The sequence below is a fragment of the Trachurus japonicus genome, chromosome 1 (assembly GCF_045865225.1).
Source record: "Trachurus japonicus isolate A0001 chromosome 1, Traja_1.0".
Taxonomy (NCBI): Eukaryota; Metazoa; Chordata; class Actinopteri; order Carangiformes; family Carangidae; genus Trachurus; species Trachurus japonicus.
In genome coordinates, this window is record NC_140907.1 from 7,115,937 (window position 1) to 7,135,554 (window position 19,618).

General features: G+C 45.9%; 1 protein-coding gene across 9 annotated transcripts in view; it reads left to right on the forward strand.

The window, feature by feature from the left end:
• Positions 1 to 753: 753 nt before the first annotated feature.
• rgs12b (regulator of G protein signaling 12b) overlaps positions 754 to 19,618 on the forward strand; it is a 53,922-nt gene continuing 35,057 nt past the window's right edge. For 3 of the 9 annotated variants that reach the window (XM_085759477.1, XM_085759633.1, XM_085759885.1), the window contains exons 1-5: positions 754 to 887; positions 2,082 to 3,408; positions 3,798 to 4,037; positions 4,698 to 5,750; positions 10,490 to 10,609. In XM_085759477.1, coding sequence (XP_085615603.1) covers positions 2,311 to 3,408; positions 3,798 to 4,037; positions 4,698 to 5,750; positions 10,490 to 10,609 — 2,511 coding nt within the window. In that variant the 5' untranslated portion in view covers positions 754 to 887; positions 2,082 to 2,310. Of the gene's footprint in view, positions 888 to 1,319; positions 1,824 to 2,081; positions 3,409 to 3,797; positions 4,038 to 4,697; positions 5,751 to 10,489; positions 10,610 to 17,343; positions 17,383 to 19,618 lie in introns of those variants that run through there. The other 6 variants (XM_085760144.1, XM_085759810.1, XM_085759716.1 and 3 more) reach the window with 5 other exon arrangements.

Genomic DNA, 19,618 nt, shown 5'->3' on the forward strand with positions numbered 1-19,618 from the left:
GAAGATCACAAAAAATAAATCAACAGGTGCAATGTGTTTGACAGAAGAAAATTCAGCATAGCCTAACCTCAACCATGCATATACAGTGGCATGCAAAAGTTTGGACACCCCTGGATAACATTTCTGTTCGTGTGAACAGTTAATCAAGTGGAAGATGAAATGATCTCCAAAAGAAATAAAGTGAAACACTCTTTTGCAATATTTTAAGCGATATCAGTGTATTATTTTTGTTTAAGTAGTTTTAGAGTGAAAAGGGAAAAGCAGCAGCCTGCAAAAGAATGGGAAACCCAGGAGACTTGAGCTCTCAGATAACTTTGTCCAAGGTATCAGACAAGAGATTTACTATATAGTTTAAAATGTCACCTGTAACTTTATACCTTTTGGAAATAATTTCATCCACTTGCTGAACTGTTCGAATTAACAGAAATTTTGACCAGGGGTGCCCAAACTTTTGCATGACACTGTACGTATTAAAGATGAGCTTCTTTCTTGTTTTACTGCTGCAGGTCTGTTGACTTTACTTGGCTGTGGAGCAACAGTTGTCTGTGGCTCTGCTCCCCGCTGCTGCCTCGTGTCAGGGACAGGTCTGTGCTGTAGCTGTGGTGTAGTTCAGGGACCCCTCTACCACTGGGAAAATCGATATTTGGACCCTAATTGGAGACTATACAACTTATCTGTCATCTGTTTGAGGTCTCCCTCTTTGTACACCCCCTCCACTGTTCCCTCCCCCCTCGCCCCCTCCTCCTCCTCCTCCTCCTCTTATGGCTACTTCGCCAGATGGTGCAGCCTTTCCTTTTGTTTACCCATCGTCCCTGAGTTTACCTAGCTGACCCTAGCTACAGAACTATGGAAACTACCCCAGCAGCATCACCGTCGGACACCGATACGTAAGTCATTTTAAATAATCTGCTAAATGAATCCGCCGGACCGAACATCTTCCTGGCACATAAAAAAAAACCTGCATCCACCTTTTTTACTTTGCTGTCCCTGCTTTACAACTGTTTTAGCCAGATGTTGTCGTTTTGTGTCGTTTCCCGCTGCACGCTGCTATCAGACGCTTCTCTAGCTACATGTTCTCTTCTGACGATAAAAGTAGTTTTTACTAGATAAGCGGGCTCAGGCGGCCGGGCCTTCACAGTTCCGTTAACTTTTGACACCTGTGGAATCGGCAACTGTTGCTACTTTTATTTGTGATTTCTCAATCTAACTTTTGTCAATTTGTCTGCACAACTGTTGCCGCCGCTGAGTGACAGCTCCGTAAACCAATGACGGGTTATGAAAGTCTGTGTACACCGCCGTTGTCATAGTTACAGACCGACATTCCAAAGATGTGGAAAACGTGGGGCGGGGCTATTGTTTCAGCAAGGGTGGATGAGCTTTTGAACGGCAAGTCACGGCAAGGAAAAAAAAGTTTCCCTAACTCTCGGGAATTGACAGTAGAAAGCATGCATGAGTCCACGGAGGGTGACAGAAACACGGCCGCTTATTTCCTCCACCGGCGAACTTAACCCAACTAGCGCTAACTTTGCTAGCATGCAGAGCTAACTAAGCTAACGGTAACGCGTCAGCTAACCTCAGCTAACGGTGAAGTTCTCCTCAGCTTCTCTCAGCGGCTCTGTTAGAACAAAGACTGGTTCAGCACAGACAGAAAACACAAGAGATATGCATAATGCATGTTTACAAGTCAGAAGCTGAACTCACCTGTGTCACGGTGCTAAGTAGGCTGGGTCCGTCTCATTTTACCTGCCCCTCAGGTATGAAAACGCCTGTACATAGAAAGCATATCTCATTGGACAGAGCTGCACTAACTCCTCCCTGCTCAGGTGTGGCTCTGTCTGTGTGGAGAGTCCCTTGATTAGCAATACACACAATAGTACAGTAACTGCTTGAACACTGTGGGTGGTTTTATAAACAGGAGGGCTTGTTTTATGTCACCACTCAGGTGTGATCTATATATGGAATAGAAATATGATAGAATAGTTAACCCCAACCCTGACCCTATAACACTCTGGTAGAGACAACAAGAGCATGTTAAGGAGCGGTAGCCCCTCATGTTTGACTTGTGTTGTGTTTTACTGCAGGTAACTTGCCTGTGAACTGGAAGGAGTGACACCAGGATGGGAGGGCTAGCGAGACCGTGCCAGAACTGAGGACAAACTCTCACTCCCCTGCTGCATTTAGTACTGCTACTCATTTTTTCATAGCAGCCTGACAGCAGAGCTGTTTGACAAGAAGACGGACACTGGATGTACCCTACGTTCCTGCTCCAGCAGAGCCTAGGGACGTAGAATGACTAACTGAAACTAATCAATGGACAAAAGAAAGTTCCCTGGCACAATGTTCAGGCAAGCAGATACATCATCTAAGAGACGTCCGTGCGGTGGAAGTGGACTGAACTTGCTTCAGCCTCCCCCGGCCTCCTCCTCCATGCAGCAGGGCCGTATCCGAGCTGTGGAGGTGGCGAGGGGGAGGACGGGGTATGGCTTCACGCTGTCAGGACAAAGCCCGTGCGTCCTCAGCTGCATCCTGAAGGGGAGCCCTGCCGACTACGTGGGCTTACGTTCAGGAGACTACATCCTCTCTGTCAATGACATCAACGTGTCCAAGGCGTCACACGAGGACGTGGTCAAGCTGATTGGCCGCTGCTCTGGCGTTCTGAAACTAGTTATCGCCGAGGCAGAACGTCACAGGAGACACCACCACCACCAACGCACCGCCGCGGGCCGCCATCACAGCAGCAACGCCATGGCGCCGTCTTACTTGGACTCGTGCTCTAGCGATGATGAGTTGGACGGTTTCTACGACAACGGGGTTAACAACAACAACAACAGCAGGTCGGGCTGTGGGGCCCGTGGGGGGTGGTACAAACCCAAACTGGATCCTAAGCAGCAGGGCATCAACAGGGCAGAGAAGGTGGTGGCAGAGCTGCAGTCTGGGGGGATATTCAACATGATCTTTGAGAACTCCAGCCACTCCTCCAGCAGCTCGGACAAGGAGAGGCCGGTGGTCAGCTCCTCATCCAAGCCCCGCCCGCTGTCTGATCCCCAGTTCCCTCCGTATGGGAACCCCTCCCGTTCCCAGAGCAATCCCAACCTGCTCTCCGAGGAAGAGATGGTCCAAGTTCTGAACGACGACTCGGTCTTCCTGGACTCAGACTTCCGTCACCTCCACCTTCACCCCCACGAGGAGCAGGACGTGGACGTGGACGTGGACGTGGGCGATGGAGGCGACCTGGGCCTGGAGCCCGGTGAAGGCATCCTCAACGTGGGGATGATTGTTGGCTATCTGGGCTCCATCGAGCTGGCCTCCACTGGGACCAGTCTGGAGACCGACAGTCTGCAGGCCATCAGAGGCAGCATGAGACGCCTCAGGGCCGAGCAAAAGATCCACTCACTGGTCCTTATGAAGGTGGAGCCAAATGTTTTATTACCCATCAGATCTATGTTTTTTAATCCACTAATACAACGATACTAAACTATAATATGAGATTATTTTATAATAAGTACACACTATTAAGCATTAGTTAAGCATTAAATACTGAATTCATCATGTATAACACATGAATACTCATTAGTATGCAATTTATAAACACAGTTAAAAATGTTTTACTCATCATTTATAAGCACTAACTGTATTTATAAACTACATACTAATGAGTATTCATGTGTTGTAATGAAGAATTCAGTGTTCTTCATTACACCTGTCAGTATGTTATTGTTAATACATCAGGTAAATGTGATTGCCTTATTATTGTCTCTGGTATTGTGTAGTAACATGCGTTAATCATATCTCACCAGGTTATGCATGACAGTGTGCGTCTGTGCAGCGACAGAGGTCAGGTCCTGGCCACCTACCCTGCAGAGAAACTAGCCTTCAGTGCCTGTTGTCCTGACGACCGGAGATTCTTTGGTCTGGTAACGATGCAGGCCACAGACGACCATGACGACCGCCACTTCAACTACGGGCGAGATGACGAGGGCGGTTTAAGGACTTCCTGTCACGTGTTCATTGTGGACCCAGACCTCTGTCACCACCAGGTGTGGAGAGACACAGGGATATAATCATTATTATTATTATTATTATTATTATTATTATTATTATTATTATATAGGTGGTTGATTTCCCACTGTTTGTTAATATTGACCCGGGATTTTACACTTAAAATAAATGCAATGGGTGCAGGGAACATTAAACTGCTCTTAAAGATGAAAAAACTAATCGTGGACAAAAAGATGGTCCATGGGTATTCTTGTACATTGATTGGAGTGTTGGATTGTGTATTTGATGAGTTTGATGAGGGAAACCAAGAAATCCCATGAGCCTCTGTCGCGTAGCTCTGAGCAGCTCGCGACTCTGCTCCGCCGCTCTAAAAACAGCTTGCACCGACAATTAAAGGTAACAAACCTACTCCTAAAACTATAGGGATTATGGCAATGGGCCGATTTGCCAAAATGTTGAACTATCCCTTTAACCAAGAATAATCCCATTGAGATTCAGAATCTCTTTTGCAAGGGGATCCTGGCCAAGAGAGCAGCAGTAGGTCCACATAAAGTACACAATTGAAAAACAACAACAAAACAAACATAAAAACAGTTTGGTAAATCACATCATCAGATATGTTTCCATGGAGCGTAAAGAAGAAGTAGTGACACATCAGCAGATCTCAGCCCCCTGACTCCTGGCTGCTGTTTCCACAGGTTCATCTCGGTGTGGCCCGGAGGTTCGGCTTTGAGTGCACACCTGACCCAGACACAGGAGGCTGCCTGGAGTTCCCCCCCAGCTCGCAGCCTCTCCTCCAGTTTGTTTCCGTCCTCTACCGGGACATGGGGGACAACATCGAGGGGGTTCGGGCCCGGGCCTTCCACGATCCGGACAACGACGCCCAACAGAACCACAGCACCAGCAGCAACAGCGACAGCGGGATCGGCAACTTCTTACCAGAGGAGAAGAGCAACAGAGTGCTGCTGGTGGACCTGGGGGGTCCGCCCAATCACAACCACATCTCGGGGCCGCGCCACTGGGACAGCCCGCCCTCGTCCCAGCAGGCCTGGAGCCCCACCCTCGGAGCCGCCGCCGCCGCCGCCGCCGCCGCCTCTCTCCCGCCCCCTCCCCCTCCTCCGCCGGCTCTGAGAAACGGCCACTACCGCCACGACCCGCACCTGGCCGACCTGCCTCACCCTCCCCCCCTGGCTCACCCCGACGGCCCCGGCAGGCACTCGCGAGGAGTCCACCCTCACCACTACTCGCCGGGGAAGCGGGGAGGAGCCGTGGGGGGAGGAGGAGGAGAGAAGAGGGGGGCCGGAGGAGGAGCAGCAGCAGCAGCAGCAGGGGCGGAGCCTCAGCGGTGGCTCCCAGTCCATGTGCTGAGGGACTGGCGGCAGCAGCACCACCACAGCCACCTCCAGGGCCTGAGCAGCGACCAGGAGTCCTACGCCGAGTCCACCGACGGCTGGTCGTCAGCCAACTGCAGCACCCTGCCCCCACCCATGAATAAGATCCCGGCCGACCGCTACCGGGCCCCGCTGGCCCCCGGAGACCACCTGCCGCCACCTGGAGGGAGCCAGCCTCCCCCTCCTCCTCCTCCTCCTCCTCCTCCTCAGTCACATCCCAGCACCCACACCCACCGGCTGGCCGCTCACAAAGACGAGTGGGCCAAGAAGCTGTTCGGTGCAGGAGACAGGGAGCGAAGTGGAGCGGAGAGGGGGGAAAGAGAGAAGAAACGAGGGAATGCAAAGGAGGGAGAGAAAAAGGTAAAGACCAAGCTATGGAAGTATTTTAATTAGTGCTAGCCTTGATTTGATGATCAGCTTCACTTTATTTTTAGGATTCTGTACCCGCTCTGTCCTCAGACTTTCCATAATGGAGCATTCACTGATGTGTTACACTGTGTCTGTGGGTTGTGTGGGGCTTTTGGAAGAGTTGTGTCAAAACTGACCGTGAGATGAGAAGGCCGGGCAGCAGGTAGATTCTCTCATCACACACCCCTGCTGTGGAAATTTCCCCTGGCTAGAGTGTGTCCAAGAACCACAGTTTATTGAGGCTATAAATCCGTCAGTGCTCATCCCACTTCTCTCCTTCACGTTTCCACCCTCTCTTTCCCAAGGCCTTGAAATTCAGTGCTCGAATTAGGTTTCCCTCTCAAACTTTCAGTGGTTTCATAAAAATGTATAATGAACAACATTCACCTCTGCCAACTTCCCCGTGCTGTGTTGAATAATGCGAACACCCAGTTGGCTCCCGCTCCAGACTTAACACAAGTGGATTGATAAGTTATTTATCCCCACTGCTCCAGTATCAGATCATGTATTATGCATTAGCTCGACATCTGCCTTCACCTGAAAACCACCTGTTTCTTAGCATTATGAGTCTGAGGTAACAGTAATGGTATCATGGTATTGTTAATGTGCCTTAATATGTGTTTTTTGTTGAATTAATTAAGTCTGTTTTGCAATCACATATGAATGTTGTGGAGATTAACATGGTTACATTAGTAATGTATGACATTAAATGACATTAAGATGAACAGATCAATTGGCTGCATTATTTTGTGAGGACATACTTCCTGTAACAGTGATCCTTTGGCCGTTCTGGCTGTAATTGTTTACAGACAAAAGAAAGGGACAGGTAGACAGAGATACATCCAGCCCGACTGGATTCCATCTGCACTCACTGATCTAGAACCAGCCTGGTCAGAAGCTCATACAGAATCCGCTGCGTCCGTCTGCTTACATTACTGCCTACATTTGCATATTACAAAGGTGCTGGTGGATGGACTCTTGTTTTCTTTGACACTGAAGGAGGGCTAGGTGCTTCCCCCAGGAAAACTCCCAGTGGACAGGGTCCCAGGGACCCCCAAGGGACAATCAGAGGAAGTGTGTGCGAGGCCAGGGGCAGGATAGAGAGTGACAGTGGCAGGAAGGTGGATGTTAACCTCTCTGAACAATGTCCTCAGACTGGAGACGCAGGGCTTTGGAGAATGTCATGGTAAGACATGATTACTGGGAGTCAAGATAAAATGCTGATTCTGCTGTGACAAATGTAGCTGTAGCTTTGCTTTGTTAGTTTTTCTCACTGTAGCATTGCATAGACACTATTTCCATGCAGTGTCTTGAAGAGTTATCCCTAATTTCCTGTTAGTGCCACATGGTGGCACTGTTTCATCATTTAAACCTCTTTAACCCTTCGCTTTACATCCGTTTTAGAAATCATTTGGTCCCTTACATTCATCTGGGAACATGATATGACCATGGTTTATTCATGGGGCAGAAATGATCAGGAAACTTCATATTAGAGCAAACCTCAGAAACAGGCTGATGAAGAAGCAGGCAGCTGAATGGTGATGGATGTGACAGGTTTATCATCACGATTCTTCATGTTATACCAAAAAGATAATATGTTCTATCAGATGTTTTGACTCTGACTCTGTTTGAAGCATCTGTTCAGTCCTTGTTAGAGCAGCTACTGTTTATAAGAAACAAGTGTTTTTTGTATATGTGTGTCCTTGGTTTTATGTTGACAGCTGTGTTGATATAAACAGGAAGGATTCCTTTTTTTCTGAGACTTTGATTGTGTGTGTGTGTGTGTGTGTGTGTGTGTGTGTGTGTGTGTGTGTGTGTGTGTGTGTGTGTGTGTGTGTGTGTGTGTGTGTGTGTGTGTGTGTGTGTGTGTGTGTGTGTGAGAAGGAGAAAGCGACAGGATCAACAGCACAGATAAGAGCTGTGAGTTTCCCTCTAAAATGTGACGTTCCTCTGAAAACGCTCCGATGCAGCCACACCCAAAACAAACCCAGCTCCACTGAGTCACATCCACATCTGATCATTTCTTTTTTTTGAATCCAGATCTCATCCCGTCGTAAAAACCTCTTTGTTTACCTCAAGTGTCAATGACATCATCAATGAGACTTGTTTTGAACTGATAGGCAGTCGATTACATGCATGAATGTTTTTATTCATGTGTGTAGTAATGGTTCAACAATGTTTTCAAGCTGTCGGTTTTAAATACCATAACTTTGAGTAGACTTCAGCTTTTCAGTTTCTTCATACTAATCTTCAACAATTCAAGTAATTTCCAACCATTTCATACAGCCTCTTCAGCAGTTTCTTAACTTCATTCAGCATTGTTTCAACAATTCATTCAGCTTCCAGCTTTCAGCTTTCAGCATTCACCCGTATTTCCTTCAGTAAATGCATTCTCTGGTTCCTTTTGAATCCAGATCTCATCCTGTTGTAAAAACCTCTTTGTTTACCTCAAGTGTCAATAACATCATCAATGAGACTTGTTTTGAACTGACCAGGTCAAACAGAGGCAGTCGATTACATGCATGAATGTTTCTATCCATGTATGTAGTGGACTGTTGAAATCTGTGTTCTCTCTCTCTCTCACACACACACACACACACACTCACAGATGTAGAGTTGACTTAGTATCCAGGCAACACCACCGGTCATCTCCTGATGAAACGTGAACAAGACCTGCTCTTAATCAGCCAGTTAGATTCAATGTGCACCACGACTTGGCCTCTGGGACCTGTCAGCATTGATTAATTACTCATTAATCAAGCGGGGTCCATATATGCTCGCTGCTACAGTGGAAGGAGATTTAGCCAAATGGCATTAGTTAGAGGAAAGATGGGAGAACAACAGTTGCTTCGAGGCTAACTGTAGATTTATGAGGGAAAACGCACAACTATCCTCTTTGGTTTACTGCTCTACTTAGTGTGGTTACATCACTGTTTGATGGACAATAAATCCTGATGACCCAGTGTCTAATTTGCTCCTGCCCATTTTGGTCAACAGTTTATGGCATCACAGAGCAGCTGGCCCGCTTTAATTTCATTCCAGTTACTTGGTTTCCACTGCAGTAGTCTTGAAAACATATGTACAGTCCATTCAGAAAGTTTTCAGACCCCTTCAGTTTTTCCATAATCCATATTGTGTTATGTTGCGGTCACATGCCAAAAAACTTAGACGGGAGCCTAAAATAGAGAGATGGCCCTTCAGTACAGGTGGGCTCAAGTCTTGATGTAAAACATCCCAAAGATTATCAAGAAAAGTGTTAAAGCAAAGTGTCTGGATGCTCATGTCAGTTTGTCATTTTTAATAAATTTGCTGAAATTTGTAAAATTGTCTTTTCACTTCATCATTATGGAGCATTGAGGCCTTGATAAATACTATATATATTTTTTTATTATTTTAGCAAAAAAAAAGAAAAAGATTATAATATGAAAAATGAAGAAGCCTGAATACTTTCTGAATGGACTGTGTGTGTTTTTGTTTCTCCAAGTGTCAAATAGAAGTTGACACAATAAAATCAGAACCTGAACCATGATGCAGTCAACATGCTGCTTTTACATGTAGTAGTGTTGTTATGATGTCCGTCCCCTCACTGTGTGTCAGTGTGTGTCTGTGCTATCATGGCTTCGGGGCGAGCTAAAGTAGCACCTGGCACCGCAGGCAGAATCACAGGACTGTACATGCCTGTGTCTGACATGAGGAATTTAACATTTGCGTGGAAAAAAGGAGCCGTTGGTAAACACACACGCATGTGGAGCAGGGAAGCTGAAGGAGCTGAACGTCTCTCTGGATGGAGGCTTGTTGTTGTGTCTGACTGACATATACACTCATATCTTTCTACAGGAACAGGGCCTGTCACACACAAACACACACAGATACACACATGCAAGAACTGGTCGTGTGGGTGTAAGAAATGGTGGAATGCTGTTTGTGAACAGGCTGTTTGATCGACACCTGTTTGATTGTGGTTAAAACCTGTCCAGATCCCCATGAATCCCCTACAGTGGTATTACCAGGAGAAGACTCAAGACTCGCTGGTTGCCATGGTTGTTATTTAACACAGTCCACAGTCCAGCAGCAGTGTAAACAACACTGTAAACATGCCTTGTACTTATAACAAAAAAATGACACTGAATACTAGTATGTTAGATAACGTAGGTGGTCTTTGATTACATCTTAGCTGTGCATGTTTTTTTATGTCCAGTGTTGACATTTTCGCAACAATATGTTTGTTTTTGCATAAACACATAAAGAGACGAGTATATTTAAAAGTATATTTAATAATAAAAAAAAAGGGACTTGATTGTTTTAGGAACTGTTATCTGGATGTCTACAGGAGGGGACATTTGACAGTTAAAATATAATAAACCCACCAGGGTGACTCAAGAGCAGAGCAGTCGCTACTCTCTATCCCCATGTCTCCTGTCTGTCTTTGCTGTCTTATCCATCTTGTTTCAGTGGACAGAATATGTAACAAAGACACCGTCTGACCTGAGGATGACTGCCAGGAGCTAATATTGACTCATGTAAAATGCTGTAGGACTGATGGAAGTGACTTTGTTGAACCTGGACTGGACCTGCGACCTCACTGCCAGCTTGCTTCTCTGATTTGACACCACTGTGACCTGTGGCTGTATACTGCTACTCTGCACTGTGCTTCATTATAGTGGACTGAACCGATGTGTGTCTGCTCTCAGGGCGGTCGCTTCCGTGGTCTGACCATGGGCTTCCCACCTCTGCAACAGCGTTCCTCAGCCAGACGCTCCTTTGGACGCTCCAAACGGCTCAGCCTGGCACGCTCCCTGGACGACTTGGAGGTAGGACTGTATGCACACACACACACACACACACACACACACACACACAGTTTATACTGTAAATATTCTAGGGTCCTTGAGAGGGTTGAAGGGGGTCCCCAAACTTTTTACCCAATTCTTTTTCTAGAATTTTTAAACTTTTTCCTTTTTTTTGGATAAATTATTATTTCTTAATTTTTTTTTGTTTGTTTGTTTAGATTTTTTTTTTTTTTTTAGATCTTTTTTTAAAATAAATTTTTACCACTTTTTGTAGAATTTGGTCTTTTACTTTTTTTTTCTTTTTTCTTTTTTTAATTTTACCACTTTTTTTCTAGAAATGTTTTAACATTTTTGGAGAAATTGCACCCCTTTTTCCAGAAATGTCTCTATAATATTTCCAAAAATTCATGCCATTGGCGGTACTGTAAGTTGAATGGACATTGACTAAAAAAGCAATGTTATTCAATCTCAGAACAAATATTTGTGTATTTCTGGTGTTTGCTTCAAAATTTTGTCCAGTGGGGTCCGTGGTCTAATTTGTGTCAGTTTAGCGGTCCTTGATGTAAAAAAGTTTGAGAACCACTGCTCTAACAAATGTTGTTTGTCATTGCAGTGCTCAGGCTCTGTCTGACCGTTGTGTTTTTATCACATTTGAGCCACACGTGCACCATCCATCTCTAATAATAGCAGCTCATGAGCATCATACATCCTCACATGACATGTCAAGCCCTCCTCTCTCATCACCGTGGCAACATACACACAGCCGTGGACACAGAGTTCTTATAGAAAGAGCCATAAGACATTTTCAGAGCTGCAGCAGCGTGGCTTCACTTTTGCAGAAATGATGCTTTCTCTCCTCATTTAGCTGCGAGAAATGAGTGTTATCCAGTCAGTTGAGAGCCATGGGATTTCCCTAACAATATGCCTATTTAGTGCTGCTTTACAACATTTTAAAATAAGAAAGTCTCCAGCAGCTGCTCTAGTACTCTAGACGAGAAAGATACAAGGGGCTGCTGTCATGTTTGCTGATTTAAATGCCCCAGAGCCCCCAGGTTTGCACAAGGTTATATTAATCTTGATTAATTATTAATCACTTGACATTCCAAGTCCAGGGCCTATTTTTGCCAGCTGCTCTTTTTACCTTGAAGTCAGTGATAAAACTGCTACCTAACAACAAAAACATTTCTGTGTGAGTGTTATTCTCATCAAGTGTGTGTGTTTGAATTATATATAGAACCTCACAGTGTGAGGATGGTGAGGATATCTGATGGTTAAGACTCAGTTTTAGGTCTAGGGTTGAGCAAGTGTGTAAAGGGCAAGGGGGAAGCATTATGTCGATGACCAGCTGTGAATATAGTAATACTAGGAAGTGTGTGTTTGTGTAAAGGTTGGCGAGACAAAAACAGAGTCCTGCTGTCTGTGAGCACGATTCATAACATTAGTTTTGGTCTAAAGATAGAGATCACACGAAAGCTAAATGTTTCCGCCGTTTAGTGGCGACTGGGGGGGGGGCAGATAAGCTGATCCCGCACTGTCGCTTCTGAAGTGAGGTTCCTCTAATATACATTTTTGGCATTTTTCCTTTATTGGGCAGCACAGCAGACAGCAACAGGAAGAATGAGGAGAGAGAGGGAGGGAGGGAGGGAGGGAGGGAGGGAGGGAGGGAGTTACTAAAAAGTGGATCTGAGATGTCTGGACGCTGGGCCGAGCTGTCTGTGTATCTGGATCACAACACATCCTATCTGCAGTTGCATTTCTGCGGGCATTTCAATTTCACAAATACCATCCCCGGGGGTAGATGTCCTCTTTGTCCCGCTGCCGGACCGACACTATCCCATGGTCCCTCTCCTCTTTCCTCCTCGTCAGCCCTCCGCCTCCCTCCCCCTCTATTCTACCTTTTTCTTCCGCTCGTTAGACCTTTTTCTCTTGCTGATGCGGTAATGTGGACAAACAGAGAGGGCTTTGTGTTGTGAGGGGGGAGGGAGGGGGGAGAACAGAGACATTGGTGTGTGTGTATGTGTGTGTGTGTGTGTGAGATGGTGGTTGGAAGTGTTAACTTGCACTTCTAATGAGGTCTGATGAGCAATAAGCTGACATTCCCCTCGTTAGTGAGGCTCCGACACAAAAGCACATACAGTATAGGCGCACACATGACACACACACACACACACACATGAAGAGCCAAGGATGCACATACACAAACACATTGCAGCTCCAAGTCAGTGCGCGCAACCCTGATTGCACTATAATTACACACACACACACACACACACACACACACACACACACACACACACACCCCTCAGCCATCTTGTTGGCTGTGCTGTTTATGTCTGTATGTATGTGAGAATGTGTCTGCCAGGACTTGCTGCTTATCTTGTGATGGGTCTGATTGTAGCACTTAACCATTACACAATACACACTCTCTCTCTCTCACACACACACACATACACACTCACTTGCATAGCTACACAAACAAACAAACAAAAAAAACAGAAAATGTCTTATGACAGCAGTAAAGGGAAGGAAGTCAGGCTATACACATTTGCAGCTCCAGCTGTGTGTCTGTCTGTGTGTGTGTGTGTGTGTGTGTGTGTGTGTGTGTGTGTGTGTGTGTGTGTGTGTGTGTGTGTGTGTGTGTGTGTGTGTGTGTGTGTGTGATGAACTGTCTGTCTGCCGTGTCACTTCCCAGTGATGTATGAACCTGCAGTCTGAGGGAGACTGTTCAAAAAATACATGTGCTAATGTCTAAAACCACAGGAAGCTATTTTAGAGACCACCGTCAACAAGATAAAAAAAAGAAAGAAAAGAAACAGACTCACATGATGCTAACTGAATGAACCATTTCAAAGGATGCTAACACGTACACACACACACACACCATTCACAAGTGGTCCTTGAAGGTTGAGATCAGGACAGCGAGGTGATTGTGTGTGTGTGTGTGTGTGTGTGTGTGTGTGTGTGTGTGTGTGTGTGTGTGTCCCACCTGTGTGACCAACAAGACCGACAAATGAAAACAGGCACAAACAGTCAGTGAGAGGTTGAACGCACAAATATAAGAACAAATAAGGCAGGAAACAGGCTGACGGCTTCTGTGATATCATTTCTGTCCAGTTGAGCTCAAATGTTGGTGGGACAAACACTTTCAAAAAGATGTGTGTGTGATCTGACTGTCAATCAGCTGCTTGATGATCAGGAAACAGTGGATCCTGGTTGTGGCCCAGTTCTAGCCTTTTGTGGAGGGAGGGGGGGAGACCATATGAGCTATTCTAGGAATCATGACTATAATTCATCTATTCAATTTTTGGGGGGGAGGGGGTAGATTTAGTCCACAAACAACTTAATATGAGCTTCCTCTGTCCCAGCTACCCTTTTCTAATTTTCCAACCAAACAGAAATGGTTATGGGCTGATTACATTATGGAGGAGTTAGTGGAGTGGAGTGGAGTGGAGTGGAGTGCACTTATTTGCACTTATTTGTCAGTTACAGTTCAGACAACAGACAACTGCTGCGTGGGGGGGGATGTTGAACTATCCCTTTAATGCTAATGCAAAGGGGAGACAGGCATAAATAAAGATAAAAATAAAGATTAGTCAACACTGAAGCAGCAGCAGAGATAGTCTGGTTGAAATTGCCTACTTTTTCACGTGGACATGGGTCACAGGGAGCCCATAATAAGAGTATGATCAGGTTGTCCAGAAATGTTTCCTCTGACTCTTCACATTTACTGAATAGAGAATATCAACTTTAGCCCTATAACAGGTGCTAACATAGTTCCTTCTTTCAAACAAAATAAATTCAAACATTTTTTTGTATATCAGTCCGTCTTACTGCTGAACCAACTAAGTTAAATTAAGCGCAGTATGAATCCAGGGTCATGAATCTGCAAAACTTGTATGAGGTTGTATGAAAGAGAAGTAGGAGGTGGTGTATGTTAGTTAGCCATGTTGTATTTGTCCTTGTGAATGGTTGTTGTTTTTAATTATCTGTCCTACACGTTATGTTCATTATTTTGTTGTTAAATGAACAACCGGATGCAAAAAGAATTTCAGTCCAACTAGTCCAACTGCCAGTAAAGGAAAATGATCTATCTATTTCTTACCTCCAAGGACTTCTCCTCCATTCCCGTGTTGTGATGCTGCTTCTCTGTCCTGCTCACACCATCGGGCTCCTCCAGAGCCACGAGACAAGCCACTGAGTTTAACTGGCTGGAACCATGAAACTGATCCTCACATGGAGGAACACTGAAATATATTCTCTCCTCCGGTATATCCCTGTCAGACGTGCTTTTCACACCAGTGTTGGAAACAAGTGGAAATAAACTGGTGGCTTTGGGTCCACGCCATGGTAACCCTGGACTGGAGTAAGTCATGAATGACCTTTGTCCACAGCGGCTCAGTTCTCCCGGCTAAAACACATGGCAAGGACCTGAAAGTGCTGTGTTGTGAAAGTCTTTGTGTTCTTGTAGCTCAACTGTGAATGCAGTTGTTTCCGGTCTGGAATATGTTCTGTGTTAAAGGACAATTCCGGGCAAATTTAACCTGGGGCTTTAGTTTCCTAATATTTTAGGTCTAAAAGAAGAATCTGAAGATTTTCTCTTTAATTGCTCCTCTTTTGCAGTAGTTCTGTCTGTCCACGCATCACCACGATAGCTATAAATGGGAGCAGATCGATCTTAGGCTCTTTAGGCTGTTCACTTCCCACAAAACCACTTTTTTTTCCGCACAGACAACGTCAGATGGCTTCAAACATACACCAGGGGTTTGTTTACTTCAAGCAAGCGGACATGTTCGTAAACAGAGCTGTAATACAAAGTCTCGTGAAGTCTTGCACAAGAGTCAAGTTGACGCTCTGTATGTTTACAGGCAGAATAAACATTATCAGTCCGGTAAACGGCAGACGGCCATGCCGTCCCCACTTCAAATATTTGAACTTTTGCTGTCTGCCGCGACGGTAAACTCAACCGAACGTGACGTATGAGTACGAGTCTGTTGACGTTGCCGTAGCAACATGGTGACGCGTCTTGCTGTTGTGCCGTGCCGTCCGACAGTTAGTTTGTTTTTACCGTTCCGTCCAGCGGCAGCGTTACTCTGCTACCAACACGAGCTTCAGACGAGCTGTAAACATAGTTAGCTGCCAACTTGACTCTCACGCGAGACTTCGTAAGTTCCCGCGAGACTTTGTATTACAGCTCCATTTACAAACATGTCTGCTTGCTTGAAGTAAACAAACAAACCCCTAGGTGTACAGTGTTTCCCCTGCTTTTTTGTCTTGGGGGGGGGGGGGGGAGTGGCATTAGCATCATATAGACCTATAAGGGGGGAAAAGCGACTCAGCTTCGATTTTATTCTGAAAGACATGCGCATGTGCGATTCCGTGCCCCCGAAGCCTGCACTGCATTGATGTGATGGGTTTTTGAGGGAGAACAGCGGCGTTCGGTGGCCTCGTCTCCAGCTTCTTACTGGGCGCTTCGGGTGGAGGGCTCCAACTGTTTATGACTAGTCAGACCAACAGGTCCACTCGGACCGCGATAGGCTGATTGATTTCCCATTTTTCAAGCGGGCGGGGGCTCACGCTGGCTGTAAACATACTGAGCGCGTCAACTTGACTCTTATGCGAGATTTCATGAGACTTTGTGTATTACAGCTCCATTTACAAACATGTCCGCTTTCGTGAAGTAAACAAACCCCTGGTGTATGTTTGAGTAGCCATCTGACGTTGTCTGTGGAAAAGAAATGTTGTTTTGTGGGATGTAAACAGCCTAAACAGCCTAAGATCTGTCCGCTCCCATTCATCGCTTCCTGCCGATGCGAGGACAGACAGAACTACTGCAAAACAGGAGCAATTAAAGAGAAAATCTTCAAATTCATTATTTTGGACCTAAAATATTCGGTGTCAGGGTGAGCACCTCCACTGTGTGTCAAGGCATGTCGAGGAATGCAGCTGCTTCTCAGCTCTGCTCTGATCATCTGTCCTGCTGTCAGCTGAAGCTTCTCTCACTCGTCCACTCAGATCCACTTTGTGTCTTCTCTCCATCTGCCACAACAGATAATTGCTTTACACTCGTGGCATCGATTTCTCCCTGTTTTTGCCCCGACCCCGCGACTCCCCGCTCCCTGCTCGTCATGAATGTCAGTTTACTCCCTTTGCCCCCCCCCCGGACATGTGTGGGGCATACTAAGCAGATGACAGAGGAGTTGCTCGGGGTGAACACATTCAACCGCACCAATGTTGTATGTGTGTGTGTGGGTGGGGGGGTGTGTGTTCCTTAATGGCAGAGGGGTCTCCCTCTGCAGCCGTGCCTCCGCATTCATCCTGAGTGCGTCTGTGCGCGCGTCTCTCAGCCCACAGCAGTGTGGGTGGAATAGAAATGATTCGAGGGTGGGTGGAAAAGCAGAGAGAGAGAGAGAGAGAGAGAGAGAGGAGGACGGGGGAGCAGAGAGGCTGGGCGAGGGAGATGATAGAGAGGGAGGAGGAGGAGGAGGAGGGGGATGAGAGAGAGAGAGAGAGAGGGAAGGGGAATCTAGCGACAGCGACATTCTGTAGTGGTTTGGACATTTGAAAGCCATCAAGCTTTGCTGCTTGGTCTCTCTTGCGCGTGCACATACACGTACACACACACACACACACACATACATACACTTACACACGCACGTACACACACTCACACATTCAACAGCTGGTGACAATGTGGACTGAGGGGAGCTCTCACATGCAGTGCTGAGGATTTTCTTGTCTCTTTCTTCATGGAGCAGCAAAGTTTGAGTGTGGATTCTGAAACAACCGCTGATCCAGTGAGTAAAGCAGCCGTGTGTGTGTGTGCACATGTATGTGTGTGGGAACCGGTGTGTGTTTTTGCTCTCCCTGTATTTGATGGAGACTGTATTTGATCCTACAGATGAGTCCCTTTGCTTCTGTCATACACCAGCGTGCCGGGCTGCGTTACATAATGAGGAACGGTTTTGACCTGTGTTGCCAGAGCAGATATGATCATTTGTCTTTGCCAGCTTGAATTTTTAAACCTTTATCAAACTCTTATTGCAGACGGAGGCGTTTTACAACCTGATCAAAGCTTCTATAGCTTCTCCTGCTCTCGTCTTTTGTTGCTCCTCTCAACCTGGCAATTCATAATAATCATCCACGGTGTATTGATTTTGGTTTAGAAGAATTGAATGCAGTGAAAGTTCAGCAGTGAGGCCGATCTGTGGAATGACAGATCATGTGACCCGTGCGAGCCAATCATCAGGCTGTTTCTTTTTTGGTTCCGTCGACTTCGACAGAAACCTGTTGATTCTTTGCTTCAGTCGACTGCATCAGCTCAGCTGTGTGAAACTGTCTTTTTATTTTTATTTTGTCGTTTCTGAGGGAAATGTCTGTACATAGTGTCAGTAATTCATGAGCGGTCAGTCTGTTGTGTTTACAGTGTTGTATTCATGTAACTTAACAAGTCAGTAGTTGTGTTAGAGTGAGGTGAATGAGTGAGGGGGGGGGGGCAGGAGCAGCACAGAACATTATTTCACTAAACATAGCAGTGAGAAAAGGCTTGTGAGCCCTCTGACCTAGCACACACACACACACAGACACACACACACACACACACACACACACACACACACACACACTCAAACAGAGAGGCATAAAAAAACTCATTCATATTAGGGGGAAAAAAAGTGAATAAGCACACAATCAGACTCCAGAGATAAGAACCTGCACACACATTTCTTCCTGTGTGTGTGTTTGTGTGTCTGTGTCTGTGTCTGTGTGTGTGTGTGTGTGTGTGTGTGTGTGTGTGTGTGTGTGTGTGTTCCTCGTGATATCCCCTGGGAGCAGAATGTGTTGGGAAGGAAAATCAGATGATGAGACAGGATCAACGCGGCTCCTGTACATGAAACACCTCAGGAGGCCCAGGAGTCACAGCAGACGTGGCTTCGCTTTCAAATAAACAACAAGCGCTTCTTTTTTTTTATCAGCATCCAGCAGCAGATGGCTGCAGCTCACCACATCAGCTCAGTCCCCCACGCTTTCATGTGATTGGCCGGTCGCGGAGTACCGGCGCACTGAACGAACTCGAACACAATCGGAGAACGACACTTACCGCTTTGAGGCCGGACTTGGTAGTATAGCTGTTAAAGGGATAGTAGCATTTTTTAAAAGTGGGGTTGTATGATCTACAAATAGCCCCTAAGTACTTTAATTGCAGTAGCAGACTCTCTGCACTCCTCCCGTTAGCAACGCCAGCCCATAATAGCCCTGCCCAGAGATTTACAACATACATTGTTGTGAACAGACCCAAAGAAGCGGCCTATTTTCGTGGCCTAAAAGAGGTTTTACCTGAAATAAAATACACAGTTCCATTGTTGGCTATAATATAATTTTTTCCAGCCCTTCAAAGTGCAGGAAAAACACAGTTTTTATTTGGACCTAACCAACTCACGTATCCCTCCGCCCAGGGTTAGCGCCCGCCGATCAGCAGTTGGTTAGCTCCAAATAAAAACTGCGTTTTTCCTGCACTTTGAAGGGCTGGAAAAAATTATATTATAGCCAACAATGGAACTGTGTATTTTTTTTCAGGTAAAACCTCTTTTAGGCCACGAAAATAGGCCGTTTCTTTGGGTCTGTTCACAACACTGTATGTTGTAAATCTCTGGGCAGGGCTATGGGCTGGCGTTGCTAACGGGAGGAGTGCAGAGAGTCTTCTTCTGCAATTAAAGTACTTAGGGGCTATTTGTAGATCATACAACCCCACTTTAAAAAAAATGCTACTATCCCTTTAAGCAAATATCCTGCCGAGTGTTGTGTGTGTGTGTGTGTGTGTGTGTGTGTGTGTGTGTGTGTGTGTGTGTGTGTGTGTGTGTGTGTGTGTGTGGAGGTCCGTCTGTGATCACTGTTCCTCTTTACTAGTGCAGCTTTCCTGTGATTGTCATGAGTCATCATTATTTTTCAACATCTCCTTTCTACTTATTTTTCTAGTGTTAGTGAGTGAGACGCTGAGCGTTCAGCCAGAAGTGACTCTTTCTCACATTGTAGAGA